The 26,747-nt window shown below is 43.4% G+C and overlaps 1 protein-coding gene across 1 annotated transcript in view; it reads right to left on the bottom strand.

Moving 5' to 3' along the window:
- FANK1 (fibronectin type III and ankyrin repeat domains 1) overlaps positions 1-26,747 on the bottom strand; it is a 965,446-nt gene that overhangs the window by 895,391 nt on the left and 43,308 nt on the right. The window contains exon 3 of the mRNA XM_086919548.1: positions 12,197-12,321. Within this exon, the coding sequence (XP_086775674.1) occupies positions 12,197-12,321 (125 nt within the window). The remainder of the gene's footprint in view (positions 1-12,196; positions 12,322-26,747) is intronic.

The raw sequence follows: 26,747 nt of genomic DNA on the forward strand, positions 1-26,747 counted from the left end.
TTCTAAACATGGCATTTTCAAAAACACAATTTAAAAACCACCTTCACAAGAAGATGTGTTTTTAAATTCAGAGTTCAAGAACCCAAACTCCAAAACTCCATCTCTTCCCAATTGAAAGTTACATCTGTAAGATGCTACAAGGCAGCTCCAGTGATAACATATGGGAAAGATTGTCCTTGCTATGGTAATAAAACGAAACTGGTAGTCTTTTTTACTATCACGACATGCAAAAGACACCATATATGTCCTACCTTTCACATACACTGCACCGTGCCCATGGGGCTACCTTGGGCCCACCTTAGGAGTGCCTTACATGTCAAAAGGGAAGGATTTGGCTTGGCAAGTGGGTGCGCTTGCCAGGTTGACATGGCAGTTTAAAACTGCACTCATGGACACTGCAGTGGCAGGTCTGAGACATGGTTGCAGGGATACTCATGTGGGTGGTACCATCAGTGCCGCAGGCCCACTAGTAGCATTTGACTTACAGGCCCTGGGCACACACAGTGCACTTTACTAGGGACTTACAAAGTAAATCAAATATGCCAATCATGGATAACTAATCATAATCACCATTTACACAGAGAGTACTTGCACTTTAGCACTGATCAGCAGTGGTAAAGGGCCCAGAGCTCTAAAACTAGCAAAAACTAAATGCAGCACTCAGTCAAAAACAGGAGGTCAGAAGCAAAAAGACGGTAAAAACACATCAATGATGCCAGGTTTAACAATAACTATTTGCTATGTTATTTATATAACTTGGAAAATTCTGACATCCTAATTTTATTAGCAGCCCTATTTAGCTCCAAGACAATAGATGAATAGTATGGATTAGTTACTTACCTGTAATCCTAGTTCTCTTCCAGGGGTATCCTCATCAAAGTCATAAGCATTAGAATATTCCCGCCCATGAGCGGGACTCCGGAAACACTATATTATATGTGCCCCACATATATATACTCATATATATATATATAAACATATATATATAAAAACATGCAATAGCAGCCAAATAACATCAGAGCTGAAATATGCTGTGAAGAATTTCCACCATGTATGAATAATATGCATTAGAAACATGAGAAACAACACCAAAGATTGTTTAGAAAACTGTTTTAATGCTCAGATAGCAACAGAAATTCTTATAACTCACTGAAAGCATAGAAAGCTCCCAGGCTGCATTGCAAACACACAGTCTAAAAAGACTGAAAAGCTAACCTGTAGCTGCATAGCAATAAACTGACACCGTGCCTTTAAGGCACTCATGACCCCCTGTATCCCATCATGCCTCAGGGGTGACAGTTAGGTCAGTTGTTCTTTTCGGAGACTGAAAAAACATCCTTTACAGGCCACCAGGACCCCGCGCTCAATTTAGTGAGGACATCACGGACTTCATCACTCCACACGCGCTCCCCTCCAAAGATTACATCCTTCCGGGAGACCTCAACTTTCACCTTGAAAAGCACAACGACCGCAACTCCACCACCCTTCTGGACAACCTCGCCAACCTCGGACTTAAACAACTTGTCACTTCCCCCACCCACATCGCAGGTCACACACTCGACCCTATCTTCACCTCCAGCAATCATGTCTCCTTCAGCCACACCACGAATCTCCTTTGGACTGACCACAGCTGCGTTCACTTTACCTACAACAAGCCCAAACCCAACAACCACCCCCAACCAACTCTGCAAAGAAACTGGAACAAAATCACCATCGACCAGATCTCCTCATCGCTTCTTCTTAACCCCCCAGCCCACTCCTCAAACCCCGATCAAGCCGTCTCCAACCTCACCCTATGGTTATCCAACAGCACCGACATCCTAGCACCACTGAAAAAACGACAAAACAAACTCGGCAGCAAGAAGGCCTCCTGGTTCAACGATGATCTTAAGAAATCCAAGAAACTCTGCCGCTCCCATGAGAAGGCCTGGAAAAAAGATCCAACCACCAGCACCAAGGAAGCCTTCAAAAACGCCACCCGCATACACCACCAACTGATCCGAAATGCCAAGAAAGCCGCTTTCAAGGGCCGACTAGATAACAACACCCACAACAGCAAGGAACTATTCAACATCGTCAAGGAATTTACCAATCCCGCAGCCAACTCCAACGACATCACCCCCTCCCAAGCCTTCTGCGACTCCCTAGCCTCATTCTTCCACAACAAAATCGCAGACATCCACAACAGCTCCGACAACCAACCCGAAGACCAACTCACCCATCCCCCTGCAGGACCCCCACCTCCCTTGAACACCCTCAATGATTGGAAACCAATCTCCACCGAAGACACCATCCGTCTGATGAACTCTATCCACTCAGGATCCCCCACAGACCCATGCCCTCACCACATCTTTAACAAAGCAGCCTCCATCATAGCACCGCACCTCCGAGACGTCATCAACTGCTCCCTCGACTCCGCAACCTTCCCGGAAAGCTGGAAACATGCCGAACTCAGCGCCCTCCTGAAGAAACCCACAGCTGACCCCACCGAACTCAAAAACTACCGCCCCATCTCGCTCCTTCCATTCCCGGCCAAAGTCATTGAGAAAGCAGTCAAAACCAGCTCGCCGCCTTCCTTGAAACAAACAAATCCCTCGACTCCTCACAATCCGGCTTCCGAGCCAAGCACAGCACTGAAACCGCCCTCATCGCAGCAACAGACGACATTCGAACTCTCCTGGACAATGGAGACACAGTCGCCCTCATCCTCCTTGACCTCTCCGCAGCCTTCAACACAGTCTGCCATAGCACCCTTCTACAGCGCCTCAGAAACATCGGAATACAAGGAAAAGCACTAGAATGGATCACCTTGTTCCTCACCGGAAGAACCCAGAGAGTCCGCCTCCCACCATTCATCTCAGAGGCCACTGAAGTCATCTGCGGCGTACCCCAAGGATCCTCACTCAGTCCCACCCTCTTCAACGTATACATGAGCCCCCTCGCGGCCATCGCACGCCAACACAACCTCAACATCATCTCCTACGCGGATGACACTCAACTGATCCTTTCACTCACCAATGACCCTAGCACCGCCAAAACTAACCTACACGAAGGAATGAAAGAAGTAGCCGAATGGATGAAACACAGCCGTCTGAAACTGAACTCGGATAAAACAGAAGTCCTTATCTTAGGTACCTCCCCCTCTGCTTGGGACGACTCTTGGTGGCCAGAAGCCCTTGGAAAAGCACCCATCCCGACGGATCACGCACAGAACCTGGGCGTCATCCTGGACTCCTCACTTTCAATGAACAGACAAGTCAACGCCGTCTCTTCATCCTGCTTCAACATTCTTCGCATGCTCAAAAAAACATTTTGTTGGATCCCCACCGAAACTAGGAAATCGGTCACCCACGCTCTGGTCACGAGCCGACTGGACTACGGAAACACCCTCTACGCCGGTACTACCGCTAAACTCCAGAAAAAACTCCAACGAATCCAGAACGCTTCAGCCAGGCTCATATTAGACATCCCGCGCAAAGAACATATCTCTGGTCACCTGAAAAACCTCCACTGGCTCCCCGTCAATAAGAGGATCACTTTCCGGCTCCTAACCCACGCACACAAAGCACTCTACGAAATCGGACCAGAATGCCTCAACACACGACTGTCCTTCTACACCCCCTCACGCCAGCTACGATCATCCAACCAGGCCCTTGCCACTGTACCTCGCATCAACAAAACCACCATGGGAGGTAGATCCTTTTCCTACCTAGCAGCTAAAACCTGGAACTCACTTCCCACTCACCTCCGCCTCACTCAGAACCACCTAGCATTCAGAAAGCAACTTAAAACGTGGATATTTGACCAGTAAGTCCCCACCCCTCTTCAAACGCCTTGAGACCCTCTGGGTATGTAGCGCGCTATATAAATTTTTTGACTTGACTTGACTTGACTTATTAGACAATGTCCTTTGCCCAGGGAGGCGGGAGGGTTGCTTATGACTTTGATGAGGATACCCCTGGAAGAGAACTAGGATTACAGGTAAGTAACTAATCCTTCTCTTCCAGGGGATCCTCATCAATAGTCATAAGCATTAGAATAGAATAGCGAACCTCTCCTCATCCCTGCGGGCAAAGGAATAACAAGACAGTAATCTCATTAACAAGCCTGAGCAGGCCATAGGTTACCCAAACAGATTTCTCAAGGAGGCTTGCCCTACTTGAGTATGAACTGATTTCCAGGTTGCAGCCTTGCATATTTCTGACATTGGAATGTTGTGCAAGAAAGCCACTGTGGCCGCTTTTCCTCTGGTAGAATGCGCTTTGGATGACACCAATAAAGGCTTGCCTGCTTGCTGATAGGCCAATTTAATGCAGGAGACAATCCATCTGGAGATGTACCTCTTGGCCGCTGGAAAGCCCATTCTCATTGAACCATAGTTCACAAACAGCTGATCCGACTTCCTGATTCCCTTGGTTTTTTCCTAATAGAACTTGAGCACTCTCTTTAAATCCAAGGAGTGCAATGACCGCTCTGCTGGGGTCGCTGGATTTGGAAAAAAGAAGGGAGGGAAATGGACTGATTTATATGAAAATCAGAAACCACCTTAGGCAAGAAGGATGGATGAGCCCTCAGGACTACTCTATTGTGATGGAAAACAGTATATGGTTCTTTCGCACAGAGCGCTTGTATCTCGCTTACTCTGCGCGCTGATGTAATTGCCACTAAAAAGGCTGCTTTCCAAGAAAGATGTTGCAAAGAGGCCTTGTGGATGGGTTCGAAAGGAGGTGACATTAACCTGGATAACACCAGGTTCAATTCCCAAGGAGGAGAAGGATTTCGCACAGGGGGATAGACTTTTTTCAACCCCTGGAGGAAGTCCTTAACCACCGGAACCTGAAAGAAAGAAATCTGATTAGGTGATTTCCTGTACGCTACTATGGCTGACAGATGCACTCTAATGGAAGCATATTTCAAACCAGAAGTTGCCAAGGAAAGGAGGTATGGCAGAATTACCCCCTCCTGCCCTTTAGTAGGATCTAGGTGATGATCCCTACACCATATGTAAAACCTTTTCCACTTGAACGCATAGGACGCTCTCGTGGAAGTGATGGGAGGTTGGGATGCAGTATCCTCCCGTTCATCTTGCTCAACAGGTCCGGCCTGCAAGGAAGTCGTCTGTGTGGACACACAGACAGATGCAGAAGGTCCGGGTACCACCACTGCCGAGGCCAATCCGGAGCTACCAAGATCATCTCCATGTCGGACCTGAGAAGCTTGGAGACTACCTTCGGAATCAGAGCCAGGGGAGGAAACGCGAAAGCAAATGTTCCCGACCAATCCATCAGGAGAGCATTCCCCTGCGTCCCTGGCCGGTGGAACCTGGACGCGAAGGCATGGCATTTTGGGTTTTCGTCGTCTGCAAACAAGTCTATGGCTGGACGACCCCAACAACTAAAAAGCTCTTCTACCACTTCGTCGTTTAGCACCCAGTCTGGCTGATCTTCGAAGTGCCTGCTGAGTGCGTCTGCTTTGAAGTTCAATTCGCCTGGAAGGTGCACCGCTACTACTGAGAGGCCTCGAGCGAGAATCCAGTGCCAGATGGTTTGAGCCTCCCGGGAGAGTGGGCGTGACCGCGTGCCTCCTTGCTTGTTCAGATAGAACATGGTGGTTGTATTGACCGTCTGAACTAGGACTGAGTTGGACTTGATTGCTGGAAGGAAAGCTTTGAGAGCTAGAAACACCGTTCTGAGTTCCAGCATGTTGATGTGGTACGTCTGCTCCTGGGCAGACCACTGACCCTGAATCTGAAGTGGACCCATGTGCGCTCCCCAGCCTTGCAGAGAGGCATCCGTCACTATAAACTGGGACGGTAGAGGTTGGTGAAAAGGCACTCCCACCAGCACATTCCTCGTCCGAGTCCACCATTTGATGGCATCCTTTGTTGCTTGGGAAAGAGTGATACGATCTTCCCAACGCCCTGTCGCTTGGTCCCACTGGTCTTCGAGAGCCTGTTGCAGAGGCAGCATTCTCAGCCTGCCATTTGGGATGAGAACAATGCAGGACGCCATGGAACCCAGCAGGGATGCTACCTGTCCGACTGTTGGAAACCGAGACTCTAGTAGAATCCCACATTTCTGTCTCATGGAAAAAAGACTCTCCTCCGAAGGAAACGCTTTTCCCAATTTTGTGTCCAGAACGAAGCCTAGGTAGTGGATGGACTGTGTCGGCCACTGGACTGACTTCTCCAGATTTACATGGAGACCGAGCCTGTGCAACTGGTGCAGGCAAAGTTGCAGATCATGTGCTACCGGTACCGGAGATGGCCCCTTTAGGAGCCAGTCGTCCAGGTATGGATAGATGAAGAGTCCCCTTTTGTGAAGAAAAGCCACCACCACTGCCATGCATTTGGTGAAGACTCGTGGTGCGGACTTGAGTCCGAAGGGTAGCACTTTGTACTGGTAGTGTTTGTTTCCTACGACAAACCTCAAGTACTTGCGATGCTGCAGTGCAATCGGAATGTGAAAGTATGCATCTTGCAGATCCACCAAACACATCCAATCTCCGGCTTGAAGATGTGGGCATATTTGGTGAAGAACTAACATGCGGAACTTTTCTTTGACAGGAGACGAAGATCGAGTATGGGCCTGAACTTGTCCTCCTGATCTTTTTTGGGGACAAGAAAGTTTCTGGAGTAAACTCCCTTCCCCTTTGAGAGGGGGGAACTTCCTCTATAGCTCTTTTTTGTGGCAGGATTTTCACCTCTCTCCGGAGCAAGCTTAGCTGGTGAGAGCAAGAGTTCTTTGGAGGAATGCTCTTTGGAAGTGCACGGAAACGTAGCATGTATCCATTGCGCAGTATATTCAGCACCCACCGATCTCTTGTGATGCTCACCCACTCTGCCAGGTGTTGTGAAGCACTTCCTCCCACTGGAGTGGGCAACGGCGCCAGAGGAAGCCACTGCTCAGGCCTTTCCTCCTCTCGTGGTGGTAGAGGACTGCTGGTGACCTCCTCTACCTCTGTTGGATTTGCCTTGAAACTGGGATTTTCCCTGGTTCTTATTTTGGGACCACTAACGGGTTTGAACCCTCTGTTGAGCCCCTTTTCCCTTGCTGGTCTTAAAACGGCGTTTGAACTCTTTTTTCTTCTCCAAACCCACCGCTTTTACCGTATCCAGCTCGGTCTTCATACGAGTCATCTCTTCGTCAGCATGTTCTCCAAAGAGAGAGGACCCCGAAAAAGGAAGATTTAGGATGCGTTGTTGAGCATCCGGCTTCAGCCCTGTGAGGCGCAACCAAGCTGACCTCCTGGCACCCATGTGAGTAGGAATGTGCCGCAAGAACTGCACCGTCCGCTGCAGTGCTTATCAACTGGTTCGCCACCAGACATCCTTCTGTCATAGTTTCTTCGAAGTCCTTCTGGTCTTCTTTTGGTAGCTTGGACTTGAACCTTTCCATGGAGTCCCATAAGGCTCTATCGTATCTACCCAACAGCGCGGCCGCACTGGAGACCTTCAGCGTGGAGGCAGCTGAATTGCAAACCTTGCGACCCACGAGTCCTGTGATTTGCTGTCCTTATCTGGTGGTACTGAAGAGGAAGCAGCAACTGCATACGTCTTCCTTGCAGCTGCCACTATCACTGAGTCTGCTGGAGGGTCAGATTTTACAAAAACTGGGTCGGAGGAAGCTGGTTTGTACTTCTTCAGTATGCGGGCCGGCACCGCTTTGATGGTTGCTGGAGTTAGAAAAACGTCCTTGACCGGATCCATAATCCCCGGGACCAAAGGCAGCAGCGGGCGAGAGACTGATTTTTTGTGCAAAGTTTCAAAAATTACTGTTGTAGCCACCTGGGGGACAGACATTTCAATGCTCAACTTCTGAGCTCCTCTTTGTAGGACATCTAGATAAGTGCCAATGTCATCCACTGGAGAGGATCTAGAAACAGGACTATCCATCAGCGTGGGAGAGTAATCCCTCTTGGAAGACCTGGTAGAAGAAGTAGATGAAGTAGACGGAGTTCTTCGACGTCTACCGTGCGCACCGTGCCTCCTCTCCCATGATCTTCTTGAGTGTTCTTCCCTTCTAGGAGAACGAGATCTGACCGGATCTTTTCTTCTGGGTGAACGAGACCTGACCGGATACTTTCTTCTGGGAGAACGAGATGTAACCAGATCTTCCCTTCGGGAGAACGGGATCTGGTTGGCCTTCTCACAGGCAATTTGCTTGCTTGGCGCCTGGGAGGACTGCGTCTGTCCACTTCCTCCACCAGCCTCTGGAGAGGAGATCTGTGCTGAGGACTGACATACTCTTGCAGATGTCTGGTAGCCCCTGATTCTCGCCAATGATCCAATGAATTGTACCATCTAGGTGACAGTCTGACCTCCGCAGCCGAAGGATCTGGCTGCCGCACAGGAGATCTGCGGACAGGACTTCTGGATCTTGAGGATGTTGTCGAGGAGCCAGAAGACTGTGACGTGGAATGGCGCGAAGCTGACTCCGTAACCATGATTACAGAGTTCCTCGACGACGATCGAGCTCTTTCTGAATGTCTCGACGTCGAGCGTTCTGGCGTCGAATGCCTTTCTCTCGACATCGAATGCCTCTGGGGAGTCGGCGGGACCATCAATCTCAACGTCGAATGTTTCAACGGCGATCGATGCGAGGATCTACGATCTCTCGACGCCGGACGGCGATGAACAGCCGACGGCGGAGCCTCCCTCGACGCCGAACGGCGATGACCAGCCGTCGACGGAGCCCTCCCTCTCGACGTCGAATGTCTGTGCCATGAAGGCGGAGGGGTATTGGCCACCCTCGACGCCGAGCGTCGACGAGACGGCGACGGAGACTGCCTCCTCGACGTCGATCGATGTTTTGTTGCCGACGGCGGAGGGGTCTTGGTCCTCGACGCCGAACGTTGTTTCTTAGACGACGGCGGAGGGGTCACACTTCTCGACGCCGGTCGTCGCCTGGATGACGACGGCGGAGGACTGACCTCCATCGACGCTGATAGTCGCCGGGTTGACGATGGCGGAGGGGCCTTGGATCTCGACGCCGACCGTCGCCTGGTTGACGGTGGCGGAGTCACATTTCTCGACGCTGAACGTCGCCTGGTTGACGACGGCGGAGGAGTGACCTCCCTCGACGCCAATCGTCGCCGGGTTGACGACGGCGGAGGGGATTTCGACGACGGAGCTGGATTCTTCTACGTCGTCGACGTACCTGGTCTTCTTTTTGACGGCGAGCCTGCCGTCGACGGTAGATTTGAAGATAAATGACCCACCGGTGGTTCTTTCCTCAGCGCCGAGCCCGATGCTGAAGCTGAAGGGTGTGAAGACTTCTCTTTTGAAAATGTTCTAGCCTTCTTGGAGTCCTTCTTCATCGGAGACCTTCCTCTGGATGACCTGTGAGCCAGGCCATAAATGTGAATCCTCTCCCTGTCTTTGAGAGTTCTTCCTGACAGGTGCTCGCATTGAGGACAGGTGCCTGGATCATGTTCCTCAGGCAGATACAGGATACAAACGTCGTGGTTGTCCGATTTTGCCTTCTTGTTGCCACAAGAAGGACATTTGTCAAAAAGTGAAGGCATTCTCAGCTGAAAATGCTCACTAAACTGACTTAAAAAGACAGTTTCTTACTTGACTAGATGTAAAATGTCAAAGTAAGTAAAAAAGTTGTTAAAAGTGAAGTAATTTTCTGTCAGAAAACAGAAATTAGTGGAGCTGTGTAACCAGGATCCTTCCTGAAGGAGCCGGAAAGAACAACTGACCTTACTGTCACCCCTGAGGCATGATGGGATACAGGGGGTCATGAGTGCCTTAAAAGCACTGTGTCAGTTTATTGCTATGCAGCTACAGGTTAGCTTTTCAGTCTTTTTAGACTGTGTGTTAGCAATGCAGCCTCGGAACTTTCAATGCTTTCAGTGAGTTATAAGAATTTCTGCTGCTATCTGAGGATTAAAACAGTTTTCTAAACAATCTTTGGTGTTGTTTCTCATGTTTCTACTGCATATTATTCATATATGGTGGAAATTCTTCACAGCATATTTCAGCTCTGATGTTATTTTGCTGCTATTGCATGTTTTTATATATATATATGTTTATATATATATATATGAGTATATATATGTGGGGCACATATAATATAGTGTTTCCGGGGTCCCGCGCATGGGCGGGAATATTCTAATGCTTATGACTATTGATGAGGATCCCCTGGAAGAGAACCCTACATGATGGTTAACAGAGACATGTTGTATCTGGGAATCTAATACTAGGATAATTAAATGGAGTGACTGAACACACAAGCAAAATACCTGACTGTGAAGGAACTTCCATGAACAAAACAACACAGTTGACCTCCTTTGACACTACTCCTGCCATGTTGGTGCTTTAATTTAATAGTATATAACCAATTGCGGCTCCTCGAGGGAGTGCTGCGGGCGGTGGGCGGGTTGGGGGAGGGGCAGGGTGGGGGTAGTAAACTCTGGAATGCAGCCCAACGGACTTGTGTATATAAATAAATAAATCAAACCAATTACATTGTGCACTGCATCTCCGATTTGGCATTGCAGCGGGTGCAATGTAATTCATTTTATTTATTTATTTATATACACAACTCCGTTTGCCCGCATTCCGGAGTTTACTACCCCCCAACGTGCCCCTCCCCCACCTCGCAGCACTCCCTCGAGGAGCCGCCACTGTATATAACAAGATGAGGCATCTATTGTTTGGAATGACATTCACATTTTTGATATCAGCTTTAAATTTTCTTAATTTCAAATTAGTACTCAGAGACCATCAACATGTATACTAATTTTACACGGTGCTACTCTGATAGATTGCATAATCCTAGAGCATTCGTTTTTCGGGACCCTTTTATACTTCTAGAAACTCAACCCCTCATATATGACGCACATTTAAATAAGTGAGATCGAGAATAATATTTGCTAAATTTAGCAAATTGCCCCGATTTAGACAGTTATGAGAACCTTCAGCCAGTTAAGGATATGAATATCAGCTTAAAGAATGTTTTCAGGTATTTTGAGTATGCTCTGAGGATTGTAAAACGGTTGCTTTGGGCCAGAACTGTATTTCCCGAGCAATCAGTGGGATATTACCCTGATTTACAAATATAGGTCATTCAGTCGATGGGCACATATATTCTAGTCTACTAAATGGATTTTTATAATTTTGAACTTAATATTTACAAATTTGCAGAGCTCCATTTATGCTCAATAACCTATTGTCCTGAAGGAAGATGGAATCCCTTACAGAAGCATGGACCAAAACGCTGTTGAAGCAGTTTTCAACTGGGCCCATGGCATTGACAGTTGTATGTGTTACAATTGATGAGTACTGTACCATTACTTCGAGTTTGTCGGATCCATTGCTCGATTCTATATCTACACCCACACGTCTTGTTCTTCTCGAACTCGCTCATGTGTGAGCACTTGATCAATGAGCACTTCTCCCTCTCTTATGTGAGCAATGGAATTAAATACAGCATTCTACTTTTTATAATTGTTGTGTCCAATTGAATGGCCTTTGAGTAAACTTGAACATAATTTATCACATTTCAATCCAATCCGTTTAAGCCACTCAACAAACCGAAACGAGGTCGGTAAAAGAGGAGGAATGCAAAACGTTTAATTTATCACATTTCAAAACATTCCTTTTAAGCCACTCAACAAAACGAAACGAGGTCAATAAAAGAATAGGAGGAAGGAAATATTTTTGTGGTGACCCTTCAGTGAGGGATGCTTTTCGGCACGTTCCTCCAGGCAGGGAATAAAGTCAAGGAATGTCAAGAGCTCCTGCTAACTTGGGAAGGGGGCTGGCTGTGTAGTGTTGCACTACCTGGCTAACCTCATAATACACAGGTTGCATTTCCGACAATAGGGCATATCCACTGGGCATGCCTTTTTCTTGAATGTAGCCAAATGTTTACATATCTCCATTACACCCAGTGGTAACACTTGGCGATTGCTATCGCATGTATGAGAGCAACTACACTTACCTCATGGCAAAATACTTTCTTTCTCTGTGTTTATTAATGACAGTACCCACGATATAAGAGACGTAAATGATTTATGATGGGCTGGATTTGAGAAAATGGTGAGAAGCGCAAAGCAAAAATATCTCGAGTCCATTAACATTGCTGCTAGGACACAAAACTGATCTGGCATCACCGAAATATATTTTGATGTTATAAAACAGTGTTGGCAACAGAAAATCAATTTAAAGCGACAAACACAGACTTACGTGTGGTAGATACTGAAACCACTGGACTGTACTCAAAGTTCCCATTAGGAAAAGCAACTTTAAGACGAAACTTGTACAGAGTTGTGGGCTCAAGCCCCTCCACAACACGGTGTTTGGAATATCCCCTAAAAAGAGGAAATTAGAAGGTGGTTATCTTCACATAAAACAAAATTGTAACATAATTGTTTTTAATGGGATGGGTTAACATCACTGACATTTTAATGTATTTGTCTTTAAAGTTTGCCAGAAATGTCGCTAGCATGACGTGTACAAATTCAGATCTCATGAACAGCGCTCAACAAATATAAACGCTTACATTCAAAGCAAATGTGTCAGTCCTTCCTAAACTCTAAAACCCTTTCAAAGCAGTTATAACAAGCGAATTAAATATTTTAGAGTTCAATCCCCACTATTCTGCTAGCGCCGTTAAACAGACGGCAGTGTAGCCCGATAACACGTTTAGCAAATAGTAACTCCTTCCCCAAACAAGGACTGCAAAATTATTGTAAAATGGAATCCCTTGATACATGTGTGATGTTTGCAACGGTAAAAGTAAAGAGATCAACGTGAATACAGTTCAATTCTGCCCCCTAGCGACGAAAGCTACCCTTTATAAATTACAAATCCGCAAACCAGGGCCACTAGAATGGGCAGGGTTGGGCGAAATCGAGGCTGGGGCGAGTACATTTATACAGCAGATTATGTGGCAAATGCGGAAAATCTATAACTATGTGAAAAACGCAGCAGCTGCAATCGCATAATTCCAGTGGCCCTGCATATAGCAAGCCCACTTCTAGCAGTAACGAAATGCAGCTGTCTCAAAATAATATCAGCATTCCATTTTTAATTTAAGCCAAAAAACGTTATGGTATTTGTAAATTTAATTTCAAATAAATACATCATGTTTAAATTGCAATCATATAAAATGAAACGCCTTGGCCCCACGAGGCATACAAAAATAAGCTCAGTTAATCAATAAACCAAAAAAAGAATTATAACTGCATCTTTGCCAAGCCTACTAATTTGATCTGCTCTCATACTAGGAGCCAAAATGCAGGATACCGCATAGTTCCAAGAACTGCAGATTCAGTATTATGTGTGTTATACTGAGCGAGCACTAGAAACCCTGCCCATGACAAACAGAGCTATATTGGGTACAAACATATATTGCAAACATTATAAAGGTACTGCATTCTGGTAAACACAGTATAGACCGAACAATACACAAACAAATGTGCTTAAATTGCACCATTTCCCAACAATTTTCTAAAAGTATCGCTGGGCAATGGAGGAGGGATTAGTAAAACAGCTTGAAAATATTAAGTCGTACTAGGCTGAGACCAATTTAACTGGGCCCAGTGTAGTTTAAAATACACAATTTTAAACTAATTGTGCTAGAAGAACAAGTTATTTTTATCTTCGGTAACGCATTATCTGGTACAGACTATCTAGCTGCAGATTCCTTAACTTTCAAAATCAAAGGTAAGGAATCTGCAGCTAGAAGTCTCTATCAGATCACCTTATTTCACATCCTGCCAGGTCTAACACCACATTCTGTAGTAAAATACAACAGTGAAGGGAGCCCCTATAAATATTTTTGGGGCTCTGAGGACGACTCCTCCCCAAGAGTCAATATCTGAGCCCCCTATACCGAATTTTAGCGATTCGGTATTTATGAATCGGTAAATTAGAAGGAGGCAGATGTAGGTAATTTTCAAAACACAATTACCGAATCTTTAAGATTCGGTATTTACCGATTCGGTAAATACCGAATCGGTATTGCCCATTGATTCCTATGGGCCTTGAAGCCCATAGGAATCAATGGGAAATACCGATTCGTTATTTACCGAATCGGTAAATACCGAATCCTGCAAGGGTGCAGGGGGTGTCACTTTGACACCCTCTAGCCCCCCAAGTACAGGCTTGTGTGACATGTGGCACACATACATGCCCTAAGGGCATGTCTGTGTGTCACATGGCACAGGTGTGCATGCACAGATGTGCATGCACACCTGAATTCAGTATTTTACCACCCAATAGGATTTGGTGGTAAATACCGACTCCTACAGGGCCTGTGGCACTCTGTGAAGTGCCACCTACATATTAATTTACAGAATCGGTATATTTACTGATTCTGTAAATCAGATGCCCCCTACATCTCAAAAGCCAAATACCGGTCGGAAACGGCCGAAATCGGCCGTTTCCGACCGGTATTAAGGCTCCTACATCTGGCCCCTAGTCAAATATTCCTCCATTTCACCCGAGCAAAATTGTGGGCCATTGTCAGACAACAAAGAACCTGGAAAGCTTTCACGTTTAAAATAGCATCAAAAAACGTAATCACAGCCTGAGTAGAGATATCACATACACAACTCACTTGAATCCAACGTGAGTTCAAATCAAGTAAAACTATTAAATATGGGGTCTGATGCTCACCATGAAGTGGTCCTACAATGTCAATGGTTATTTCATCCCAAGGACACATGTGTAACTTCCTACAGACCATTGGAGTTTGTCTGGGTTTAAGAATCCTATCGCTCATGGAACAAGGAACACAATCACGCACCATACCATCAAATCTAGGCCAGGCCACCAAAGGTCCTGCCTAACACGCTCCTTTGTTTTACAAATACCCATGTGTCCCTCATGAGCCATTTTTATAATGTTGTCCCTCAAACTCACTGGAGGAACCAACCTTGTGCCTCTGGTTAAAATGTCATTACTGATGGCTAACTCATCACACACCATTAACTAAGGCTTTTCCAGCTTGCTGCTTTTATCTTGTGTAATCATTTCCATACCTTTCAGCATTTCCTTGTCCTTTTTCACTTCATCTCTCCATTCATCTTCTTTGATAACTCCTGAAGTGATTTCACAAACTTTCACATCAAACTCATCAACCACGTCTTCATCTCCTATCACATCTTGACTTTCTATAGTATCTACCAAACGTGAGAGACAATCTGCAGAAACATTACTTGCTACTGGAATAGACTCCATAGAAAAATCAAATTCCTGAAGTGAAATCACCCACCTCCTGATTCTAGAAGAATTGAGTCCAAACCTTTTTTTTTCGAAAATCTCTTTCAAAGGTTTATGATCAGACCTAACAATGAATTGGGTACCCCAAACAAATTTCTTATATTTATTCAAAGCCCAAAAAGTGGCTAACGCCTCCTTCTGAATGACTGAGTAGTTTATCTCAGCTCCTCTTAAACACCTTGATGCGTCAAAAACCAGAAAAATATAGATTACTCATTTTACAGCCACAGGCATAAACATCATTCGCGTATAGATTTTTTCTTAATCGATCAAGAGCTCTTATCTAAAGTCATGACCACTTCCTATGTTCCAGCAATATTATCGGACCACTCAGTAGTAACCCTGTCTATAAAGATTCCACAGGGAGGGCAGGCCAGAAGGTGGACATTAGACAGATCGATACTACAACAGGAGGAAATCAGGGGAGATCTGAGGAGACAAATGGAGGAATATTTTATGTTTAACAAGGCCACTGCTCCAGAACAAATAGTGTGGGAAGCTTTCAAGACCTACTTAAGGGGTCTATTTACCACTATAATGATTAAGAGAAGTAAGAATAGGAAGGAAACAGAGAGGAACTCATTACAGGAGATTAAGCAAAAGGAGCAACAGCTGCAGAAGGCTTCACTTGAACAACATGCCAACATACACATCTTACAACAAGAGTTAGAAAATTTGAAAGCGAAATATCAGGCGAATCTTGATAAGATCATCAAAGAAAAATGGGATTCAAGTAAACTTAGCAACTTCTCATATGGGGAAAAATGTGGCCGCCTTCTTGCATGGAAGGCTAGGTCTGATAGAGCAAGAAATCAAATCAATGGCCTTAAAGTGCAAAGCTCTGGTGATGTCTCCTATGCTAATGATGTAATATCGGAAGAGGCAAGAAGATACATGCAGACCCTATATTCCGAAACCAAGGATAAATCTAATCTGGATGTAGATGGATGGTTGGAGGGGGTCAGACTTCCGCAGTGTCAGGAGGACGACTTTGACTTTGTAAGATCTGAGATAAAAGAGGGGGAAGTCCATAATCAGATGAAGAAGATGGCAAAAGGAAAAGCTGCGGGCCCGGATGGACTCCCTGTGGAGGTATATCAAATTGGTGCGGAGATAATTGTCCCAGTTATCACTTCTTTGTTTAACAAAATATATCTGGCTGGTGAACCTATTCCAAAGACCTTGTTGGAGGCCTCAGTTGCTTTGATCCTGAAGCCGAATAAGGACCCCCTGACTATTGAATCATATAGGCCAATCTCCCTGCTGAACACTGACTACAAAATTTTTGCAGGAGTCTTGGCGGCGAGGCTGGCCAAAGTGATTAAAACTATTGTACATGAGGATCAGAGGGGTTTCATGCCAGGTAGGCAGATTAACGAGTTGACTTTTCAGGCTATCACAGCAATAGACTATGCTACTGATAAGAAACTTCCGTTGACTATTGTAGCAATAGATGCCGCAAAGGCATTCGATCAGGTAAATTGGGATTATCTCTGGGATGTACTGGCCGGATTCGGTTTACCAACTAACTTCATCACCTCTATAAAAGCACTGTACCTGAACCCAAAGGCAAGGATTTTTGTAAATGGGACGCTCACAGACTGGGTTCAAATATCAAGGGGTACTAGGCAGGGGTGCCCCCTTTCCCCCTTATTGTTTAATTTATATATTGAGCCATTAGTAAATAAATTAAGGGCAGATCATTTAATAAAACCCTTTTCCATAACCGATCTGGATCTAAAATTCGCCCTATATGCAGATGACCTTTTAATGTTCACTTCCAATCCTGAGGTAGCAATACCTAGACTTTTTGAACATGCAGAAGCTTTTGGAGAGACCTCTGGATATAGAATAAATAAGGATAAAACGGAAATCATGCAATGGAATCAGGAGGTAGTGTTGCCTGAAGCAAAATTAAGGATGAGGTACCTTGGGATCCAGTTAGTCCAGGACATTACTCAGATATCGAAAGTTAATTTGGACAAGGTGTATAAGGAAATCTGTGGACAATTACAGCGTTGGTCCGGGCTCCCATTAAACATCTTCGGGAGGGTCAATCTTATAAAGATGATTATACTACCAAAGGTAACTTTCCTGTTTAACTCAATACCTTTATCTTTTGATACAAAGGCGGTGGGTAAACTACAAGGAAAAATACGTTCATTCATCTGGAACTCCAAAATGCCCAGAATTTCTGCTAAAAAGTTAAGAAGACAATTAAAAATGGGAGGTCTGGCGCTACCTGACATCTTGCATTATGCCCATTCCTTCCACTTTAAAAATTTCAGAGTTATGGCAGGTAAGGCAGATACATCTTTTTTGGGACGTTTGTTTCAGGCAATATTGCATGGTATCCCCCAAGGCCACGAATACTTCTTATTTAAGTTTGGAGACCCCAGATTTTATAAAAAGGTCAGGCTAAAGGTTTTAGTCACGGCTCTGAAGAATTGGGTTTTCTTCAGGAAAAAATTACAAATTCCATACTATGCTTCTCAGGCCCCAATATGGGACTCTCCAGGGACCCCAGAATGTCTTAGAGACCAACTGTCAACCCCTCTCAAATTAGCAGGGTTAATGCAGTGGAGAGATTTACAAAATGATCAACAGTTATTGGGGTGGGATTCCCTCTTCATGTTGACGGGAGGAACCCTTACAAGATTTAAATATTACCAGCTGTCAAGCTGGTGGTCTACGGAAATATTGGATTGTACATCTAACCCGAAATTTGATTTTGTAAATAGAAAGGGGCGTTGGGATAAAGAGCTCGCTTTTTGGTATGAGGCATTGATGGAAAAAGAGGGAGTTACTGATTTGGAACTTCAGAATCTCTGGGGAAATGTTGTGGGGCTGGATAGTAACAAACTGGTAGACTTGTGGGGGGATTCTTTTAGCCTGGTGAACGGAATAGTAAAATCAGCTCCTCTTAAACGAAACCATCTGTTCACACTGTACAGGGTGTATTTCTCCCCAAAAAGACTGACAAGGATCACAAACCTACAATATAGCTGCCCAAGGTGCAAATCTTTAGAGGCAGATGACTTGCATATGTTTGTAGAATGTCCTAGCCTTAACCTGTTTTGGAAAAAAATTGAGGGTTTTTTGATGGATGTGCTAGGAACACGGATTGTGGTCTCACCGGTAATGATTCTGTTCGGTCTGGAGACGGATTACCATCTCGCGAATCAGCAGACTAAATTTATTTTCTATGTGATGTTATTGGCAAGACGAGAAATATGTAAAGTATGGAAATCTGAAGATGCTCCCACTTTTTCTGAATGTTTAAGGTATATTATATATATTAGTGAGTCTGATATAGCATGTGATAATTCCTCAGAGTCTAAGATCTGGGAGCTCCTTGTGGCATGGCGGAACAGATGAGAGTATTCCGATGATTTCACCTGGGTACTGTCGGTGCTTAGTCCTCAACCAATCCGGGGGTCGCCAAGTCACAGAGGCTGAGGTGGATAAAGCAAACAGTAAACACTAGAGGGGGGTATCTTTTCCTGCCTTCACTGGCATCGAATTCTGTGGTCGTAACATCGAGATGCCAGGGGGGGGGGGAGAGGATCTCCGTCTAGAGCACCCAAAAAATTGGTATATGAGGAATACAAAAAAAAAAAAAAAAACCACCTTGATGCACAGGCAACCAAACACTCCTGAGTATCTCTTTTCTGTATCAACAATAGACCTAGTCCTTTATTACTCGCATCTGTCACAATGTACGTCAAATCACCGGGTTTGAAGGCTCGTAGATCAGGTGCATTTTTAAGATCTAGCTTAACATTCTGGAACTCTTCCTTTCACACCTCATGCCACACAAACTCTGTCTTCTTGCAGAGCAAACTTCTTAGATGACGTGTTTTATTTGCAAATATTTTTATGAACTTGCCATAAAATTCAGCCATACCCAGAACTTGGTTCCTTTAGATTTACAATAGTGTCTACCAACTCTTTTTTTTGGGGTTTGACACCACTACCAGATATGATGACCCAAATAATCTACTTCTGTCACACCATATTTACACATCAAAAGGTAGAGTCAAACCAGCTTCTATTAGTCTGCTTAACACTTTTTCAACTCTCCCACCATGTTCTTCAATGGTCTTACCGTATATTAACAAGTCATCCTGATAACACCTGACCCCTTTAATTCCCTTAACCACATAATTCATATTTCTCTGAAAAACAGATGCGGCTGACACCAGTCATAAAGGCATTCTTAAAAACTTAAATACTCCCATAGGTGTATTGAAAGCAGTGAGTGCATGCAAACTCTTTTCTAAAGGCACATGGTGATACGCCAAAGCTAAATCCAATGTACTAAAATAGCAAGCACCATCCAAAGTTGAGACCATCTCATCTATGTTGGGTAATGGCAATTTGTCCACAACCACCTCCTTATTGAGTGCACGTAAGTCCACACGGAGACGAATTTCATTATTGTTTTTTCTAGCTACCACTATTGGAGCCAACCATTCAGTCACCTCCACCGGCTCAATCACACCTGCATCCAACAATCTGTCAATCTCTTTTTGCACAGATTCTTGTAAATAAATATAACTAACAACAAAGCAGTAAGAAAACAAACAAAGGAAAAAAGGGTGTCTAAAGTGAAGTGAAACGTGAAAAAAATAAACAAAAGTTTTTTGTATTACCTTCACTCACCCAACTATTGGGTGACATGCTTCATCATTGGGTATTTTTCACCAGAAATGTAAAAGACCTGTCTGGTGTGCTGCGACACCTGCAGTTGCAGTGGAGCTGGATATAAATAAAAACCAGTGAAAATGGTGAACGTGATAAAGTTAAAAAGGTGCGGACACTGATCCAAACCAAACTTTAATAGAGATCAATGTGAGCATCTATATAAAAAAAGAGATGAGAAGGACAATGTAGACTGTAAATTTGAGTCAGATTATCCAAATCATAAGGTCGACATGTTTCTGCTCTTGCAGGCCAATTTGGCCGTGCTTTCATCAGGACCAAACACAATTTAAACACTGGGCGGTATACGCACTCTAAGGCGCACCCTAACCTCAGCGTTATCTCAAGTATTACTCAACTCACGGTTCTTAATACCGGTTAAGCCTGGGATTTCCAGGTATTTGGGATCTGTGGAAAAAGAGAGAAAGAAACACATATAAACACAGGCGTATTTCCGTTAATGTTATGTGTAAAAATCATATTTTCTCATATCAATATATCTACGTGCACTCCACTTTACCAAGCCTCATAAGAATGCGACTGTTAATGGTATTCCTGGGCAAGCAAACACATTCTGACCCACGATGGTACTTTTATAATGAGTGATTGTTTGGGGAGATATATTGAGCCCATTATACTCTCGTTCTCAACCCCCATTAGGTCCAGAAAGACTTGGACAATGCGGCGTATTTAATGGATCACTGAAATAATATCTACTACCAAAATATCGAGTTCCCAAAATATCGATGACAAAATATCGAGGGACATAATATCGACTTTCTATCTTCACTAAGGTAAGTACAAAAATATCGACTTTAAAATATCGAGTGTTAAAAATATAGACTGTCAAAATATCGATTTTTTAATGTCTTTAAAATAAGTTAAAACTATTATAATATTACATATATTTAATATAAACATTGTTAAAATTATTAAATACATGTAACATGATTACATAATTAATGTAAATTTAAAAATTAATAATAATAATACATATATATATTAATACATGTTATTAATAAAACATATAGAATATATTTACCGTGGCATAGCAAAAGGTTTAAATTTAATGTAACCACTCCAGTGGGTGCTACATTACAGAGATCGTTGGATAGCGTAGGGGTAACAATTACTATTCCCACTCCAGTGGGTGCTACAGTAGAGAAAGCGTACGCCTGTACCCCAAAAACTCAAAACTGACCCTGAACCCTAAAAATATCCCTGTACCCCAAAAACCCAAAACTGACCCTGAACCCTAAAAATACCCCTTTACCAAAAAACCCAAAACTGACCCTGAACCCTAAAAATATCCCTGTACCCCAAAAACCCAAAACTGACCCTGAACCCTAAAAATACCCCTTTACCAAAAAACCCAAAACTGACCCTGAACCCTAAAAATACCCCTTTACCCAAAAACTGAAAACTGACCCTGACCCTAAAAATACCCCTTTAACCAAAAACTGAAAACTGACCCTAAACCCTAAAAATACCCCTTTACCCAAAAACTGAAAACTGACCCTGAACCCTAAAAATACCCCTTTACCCAAAAACGGAAAACTGACCCTGAACCCTAAAAATACCCCTTTACCCAAAAACTGAAAACTGACCCTGAACCCTAAAAATACCCCTTTACCCAAGAACTGAAAACTGACCCTGAACCCTAAAAATACCCCTTTACCCAAAAACTGAAAACTGACCCTGAACCCTATAAAACACACAACCCGCTACAGAAAATAAATTAAAAAAATTAATTATTTATCAATTATTTATTTTAAATTAATTACCCATTATTTTAATTATTTACCAATTATTATTTAATTAACAATTAGATTAAATTTACAGAATTAATTAATTATAATTAAATTACTTCCCACCCTATTCCCCTATAAACACACAACCCGCTACAGAAAATAAATTACTAAAAATTAATTATTTATCAATTAATCATTTTTAATTAATTAACTATTATATTTTAATTATTTACCAATTATTATTTAATTAACAATTAGATTAAATTTACATAATTAATTAATTATAATTAAATTATTTCCCACCCTATTCCCCTATAAACACACAACCCGCTACAGAAAATAAATTACTAAAAATTAATTATTTATCAATTAATAATTTTTAGTTAATTAACTATTATATTTTAATTATTTACCAATTATTATTTAATTAACAATTAGATTAAAGTTACATAATTAATTAATTATAATTAAATTACTTCCCACCCTATTCCCCTATAAACCCACAACCCGCTACAGATTTATATTACTCACATATTATTAAATATGAATAACTTACCTTATTTTCGATATTTTTCTTGTCTATATTTTTTCTAGTCTATATTATGTCTAGTCTATATTTTTGATTCGATATTTTGGCTATTCTAGTCGATATTAGTCGATATTTTTGTTGTCTATATTTTGTCTAGTCTATATTTTGTCCAGTCTATATTTTTTACTCGATATTTTGTCCAATCGATATTTTGGACTCGATATTATGTCTGTTTACCGTATTTAATAATTAAATCGCCACTGTAATGTTTTTAAAAAAGAACACAACTATTAAACCAAGTGCAAAAAGAATTATAACGAGGAAGTACACAGAGGGTACTAAAAATAGTCAAAACACCCAACAGTGTGGACACACTAGCGCTAGCATAACAAAGGAATAAAATTACATGAAACCGAAGTCTGTCTCACGTCATGGGCAGAGTGGTGGGGGTTACTTCACATCGGAGGAAACTGAAAGCGAATAAAGATGCCATATCAATATACGACGACCACCACAGTCCTTTCTATAAGCAGTAAGGAAGGCAAAACGAAATCGTTTGTCGGCGTGATCTAAGTTAGCGGAAAATCTTACTCACTTGCACTCCGATGGCTCCCCGCGTTGTGACCTACACAGTGCACAACCACCGCCCGAATGGTAGCTAATGCGGGTTGCTGAAACGGCGATATGGAATCACTCCGGTCACGTGTTGTTAGACAACGAATCATCGTTCATGGCTCTTGGTAGAGCACTTGTGGAAGGTGTTTGAATTTAAAGAGACAGTTCTAAATCAATCATAATGTAACTTTATCAAATCCCCATCCCTGCACATAATCATGCAAGTCTAAATACACGCGAAATTGGCTTAAATAGAACGCGCGTATTCTATTGTCAGAACCCGAGCTATCTCACGGGAGAATGAGAAATATTAACCGATCCGGCTATTCTCGACTTACTAGTCAGGTCCCAATGGAATCAAGTTACATAAACGGTCTGTTATTCAGTATAGAGCAGAACTTTGGGCACTACAAGTTTATAGGCAAGACAAAGTTATGATGTTATGTCAGCGGTGCATTACTGTTCCCCCTATTCTCGACTCATTAGTCAAGTCCCGGTGAAATCAAGTGATCAGAAGGGTTTGTTATTCAGAGTAGAGAAGAACTGTGGGCACTAACAGTATATGTGTGGAGCAGAGTTAAGGTGTTATATCAGCGATGCATTACTGTACCCCATGGAATATTATCATTTAGACCTCGTAGGTGGGTCGACAATCGGTATACCCACCGCTGTTCTTTTTCAAACAGGGATTCCTGTAATCTGGTGCCAGCGTGTATCTGCTCTACCACTGTCCACCTAACGTCATTAGGATTGTGATTGGCCTCAATGAAATGGTTAGTAAGTTTTGTGGTACTCTTCTTGCACCTAATATTGCTGCGGTGCTCGCAGATCCTCAACTTTATGCGCCGTGTCGTCATTCCAATGTAACGTAAGCCGCAATGGCATGTTATAAGATAAATTACGTTACAGGAATTACAGTTTGCATGTTGGCACAGGTGCCAAGTTTTTCCTGGTTCTAGGGTCAGGGTTTTAGTTGAGGACGTGAGGTGACAGACACTACATCCACCACAGGGATGGTGTCCTAGTACCGGGGGAAGTCCCCATGCATTAAGTATGGTACTCTGCATTTGTCCTGAGTTTGTAGTTGGTCGAGTATGTACTAGCGTGTCTCTTAAACTTCTCGCTCTCCGATAAGAGAAGAGGGGTTTAGTCCAATTGTGTTTATTGCTAGTAAGAATCGTCCAATGTCTGTTTATACATTTGCTGACGCTGGTGGATAAACAGTTATAAGTTGTTATGCACGTAAGGGGAATCTCCTCCTCAGGACATCTTGGGTTGTCTTCAATCAGTACATCCCTTGGTTGGTTTTCCGCCCGTTTACAGCTTCTAGCCAGAATCTGTTTGGGGTAACCACGTGTTTCAAGTTTTTGGGTCAGTTCCACTGATTGATTTTTGAAATCTTTCATCTCACTACAATTACGTCTGAGATGTAAATATTGCCCGTATGGTAGATTCTCTCTTAATGTACGGGGGTGGAAACTGGTGAAGTGTAGGAGATTATTTTTTGATGTAGGTTTCTGGTAGTTTTTGGTTTGTAAACGGTTGCCTTGTCTAGAGATGGTGATGTCCAGGAATATCATTTCACTGGGATTGTAATTGTAAGTGAATCTGAGGTGTTCATTGCAAGTGTTGATCCACGTTAGGAACTCCTTGAGCCTTGATTCTGGGCCACTCCAGATAACCAGCACGTCGTCAATGTAACTGCGCCAAAACGTTATATTGACTGTGAATGGATTTGAGACGTGGAGGATATGTTTGCTCTCAAAATCATGGACATAAAGTCCAGCCACACTAGGGGCAAAGGTACTGCCCATTGCAGTTCCGGTGGCTTGAAGATACAAGTCAGTTTGGTATTTGAAGAAATTTCTTTTAAGGGCTAAAGTTGCGCAGGCGACTACAAAGGAAGGTGGAGTTTTATATGTCCATCCTGAGTTGGTAAGAGAGTCTCTGATGACCCTGATGGTGTCATCCTGCGGGATGCATGTGTATAAGCTCTCTATGTCTAGAGAGATCAAGAATACAGGTCCTTCTGGTAGAACTATTTCATTCAACATGGCCAATAAACTCTTTGTGTCCCTCAGATAGGTGTTAGTCTGTTTGACAAGTGGTTTCAAAAAGAAATCACAATATTGGGAGAAAGGTTCCAACAAACACCCAATACCGGAGACGATAGGTCGTCCCGGTGGTGGTAATTTATTTTTATGGGTCTTTGGTAGAATATAGAAGTACGGTATAATACCTTCAGACTTGGTCAGGAAGTTTGCCTCATGTTTGGAAATGTAATCGTTATGTTCAGCCTCAGACACCAACTCGATAATTTCATCCCGTAGGGCCTCTGTGGGGTCCGCATCTAGGAGAATGTAGTTGGTTCTCTGCTCAGAAGTCGTCTACATTCCATATCGTATGCCATGACATCAAGTATCACAATACCTCCCCCCTTATCCGCAGGATTTATTACGATATTAGGGTTTTGTTGCAGATGTTGTAAAGCCTGGTATTCAGTCGCCTTCATATTTTTGAAGGCGGTAGGTTCCTGTAATTGTTCAACCTCATTGAATACCACCTGTTCAAAGGCTAGTAGTTCTGGGGGTACCGTGTAGGAGGGCGGAGTGAAGGTAGATTTTGAACGGAACCCGGTGTCATCATTGGTAGCTTGTGATTCTTCTACCGTTCTGTTCTCAAAGAAATTCTTTAAGCGTAATTTTCGAAAGAATTCAGACAGCTCACAGTGTAATTTAAAGCGGTCCAAACGTGCAGTAGGGATACATCCTAGACCTTTCTCTAATACTGCTGTTTCATCAGGATTGAGGGTCACTGTTGATAGATTTACAATTAGGCTCTCAGGTTGCTTGGGCCTGGGCGTTGCTCGGTCGTCTTGCTGCGGGTATTGTCTCCCACTACCTCGTTGTTGGTCCAGCGAACCTGGTTGCCCCCTCTTCTTTTGCCCCTGTTCCGTCTGCCCTGTCCTAAAAAAGGCTGTTGATACATGTTTTGTTGGAATTGGGGGTATGCCATATGAGGTGGATTCCATCCCATCATGGGTGGAAAAGATGGTTGTTGGAAAGGTGGAGGGAAGTTACCCTGTTGTGGGAATGGGTACCATGGTTGGATATTATGTGCTCTTCTCGGCCTGCCCCTACCCCTTTGTCTATTGCTGTAGCTACCAGTGCTGGAACCACTGCTATTGGAATCACTGTCACCACTATCTATTTCGTCAACATTACGATTAGGTAGTGTATATTCTGCACTTGAATATGGGTATACTTTTGTGTATGACCATCGTTTTAAGTCTTTCTGCAATTTTTGTGTTTTAGACTGGGCTAGGTTTTCTTTGTATTCCGTTATTTCTTTATTGAGTTCGTCCAATTTTTTCTTGTATCCAGTCAGTGAGGTCTTAAAATGAGTTTCAGTCACCTGAATATCTACAAGAAGCGCTTCTGAGAGTCTAAGAGATGTTTTCATGATTAGTATGGCCCAATCACGGGTACAGCGCCAGGCAATTTGAGCCCATTCTATACGGAATGGGGCATCGTCAAGAAAAATCCTTGAGGCATTAGCTACTAACAAACCCTTGGGTGCTGCATTATTCAGTAGATATTCCTTTAATATTGTCCCATGTAGGATAGCCCGAATACGGCTCCTTTTTTGTTCAGATAACTTGTCCCATTCAGTTGTCTGGGATATTGTTTGTGCCACTTGGGGATCCGCAAAATGGGATGGATCAGCCATTAAGGCATCTACTTCCTCCTTTGAATATGATAGGCCTAGGTCCTCCATTTTCTAGGGTGTATGACTAAGGTGCACTTGGATGGTTTTAAAGTCGTGAAAGAATTACTCTCGCAGCTGCACGCTGCAGAAGATATATAACAACAACAAGAGAGAAAGGGCTCAAAGGACACTCCTGTACCCC

The sequence above is a fragment of the Lissotriton vulgaris genome, chromosome 5 (assembly GCF_964263255.1).
Source record: "Lissotriton vulgaris chromosome 5, aLisVul1.2, whole genome shotgun sequence".
Lineage (NCBI taxonomy): Eukaryota > Metazoa > Chordata > Amphibia > Caudata > Salamandridae > Lissotriton > Lissotriton vulgaris.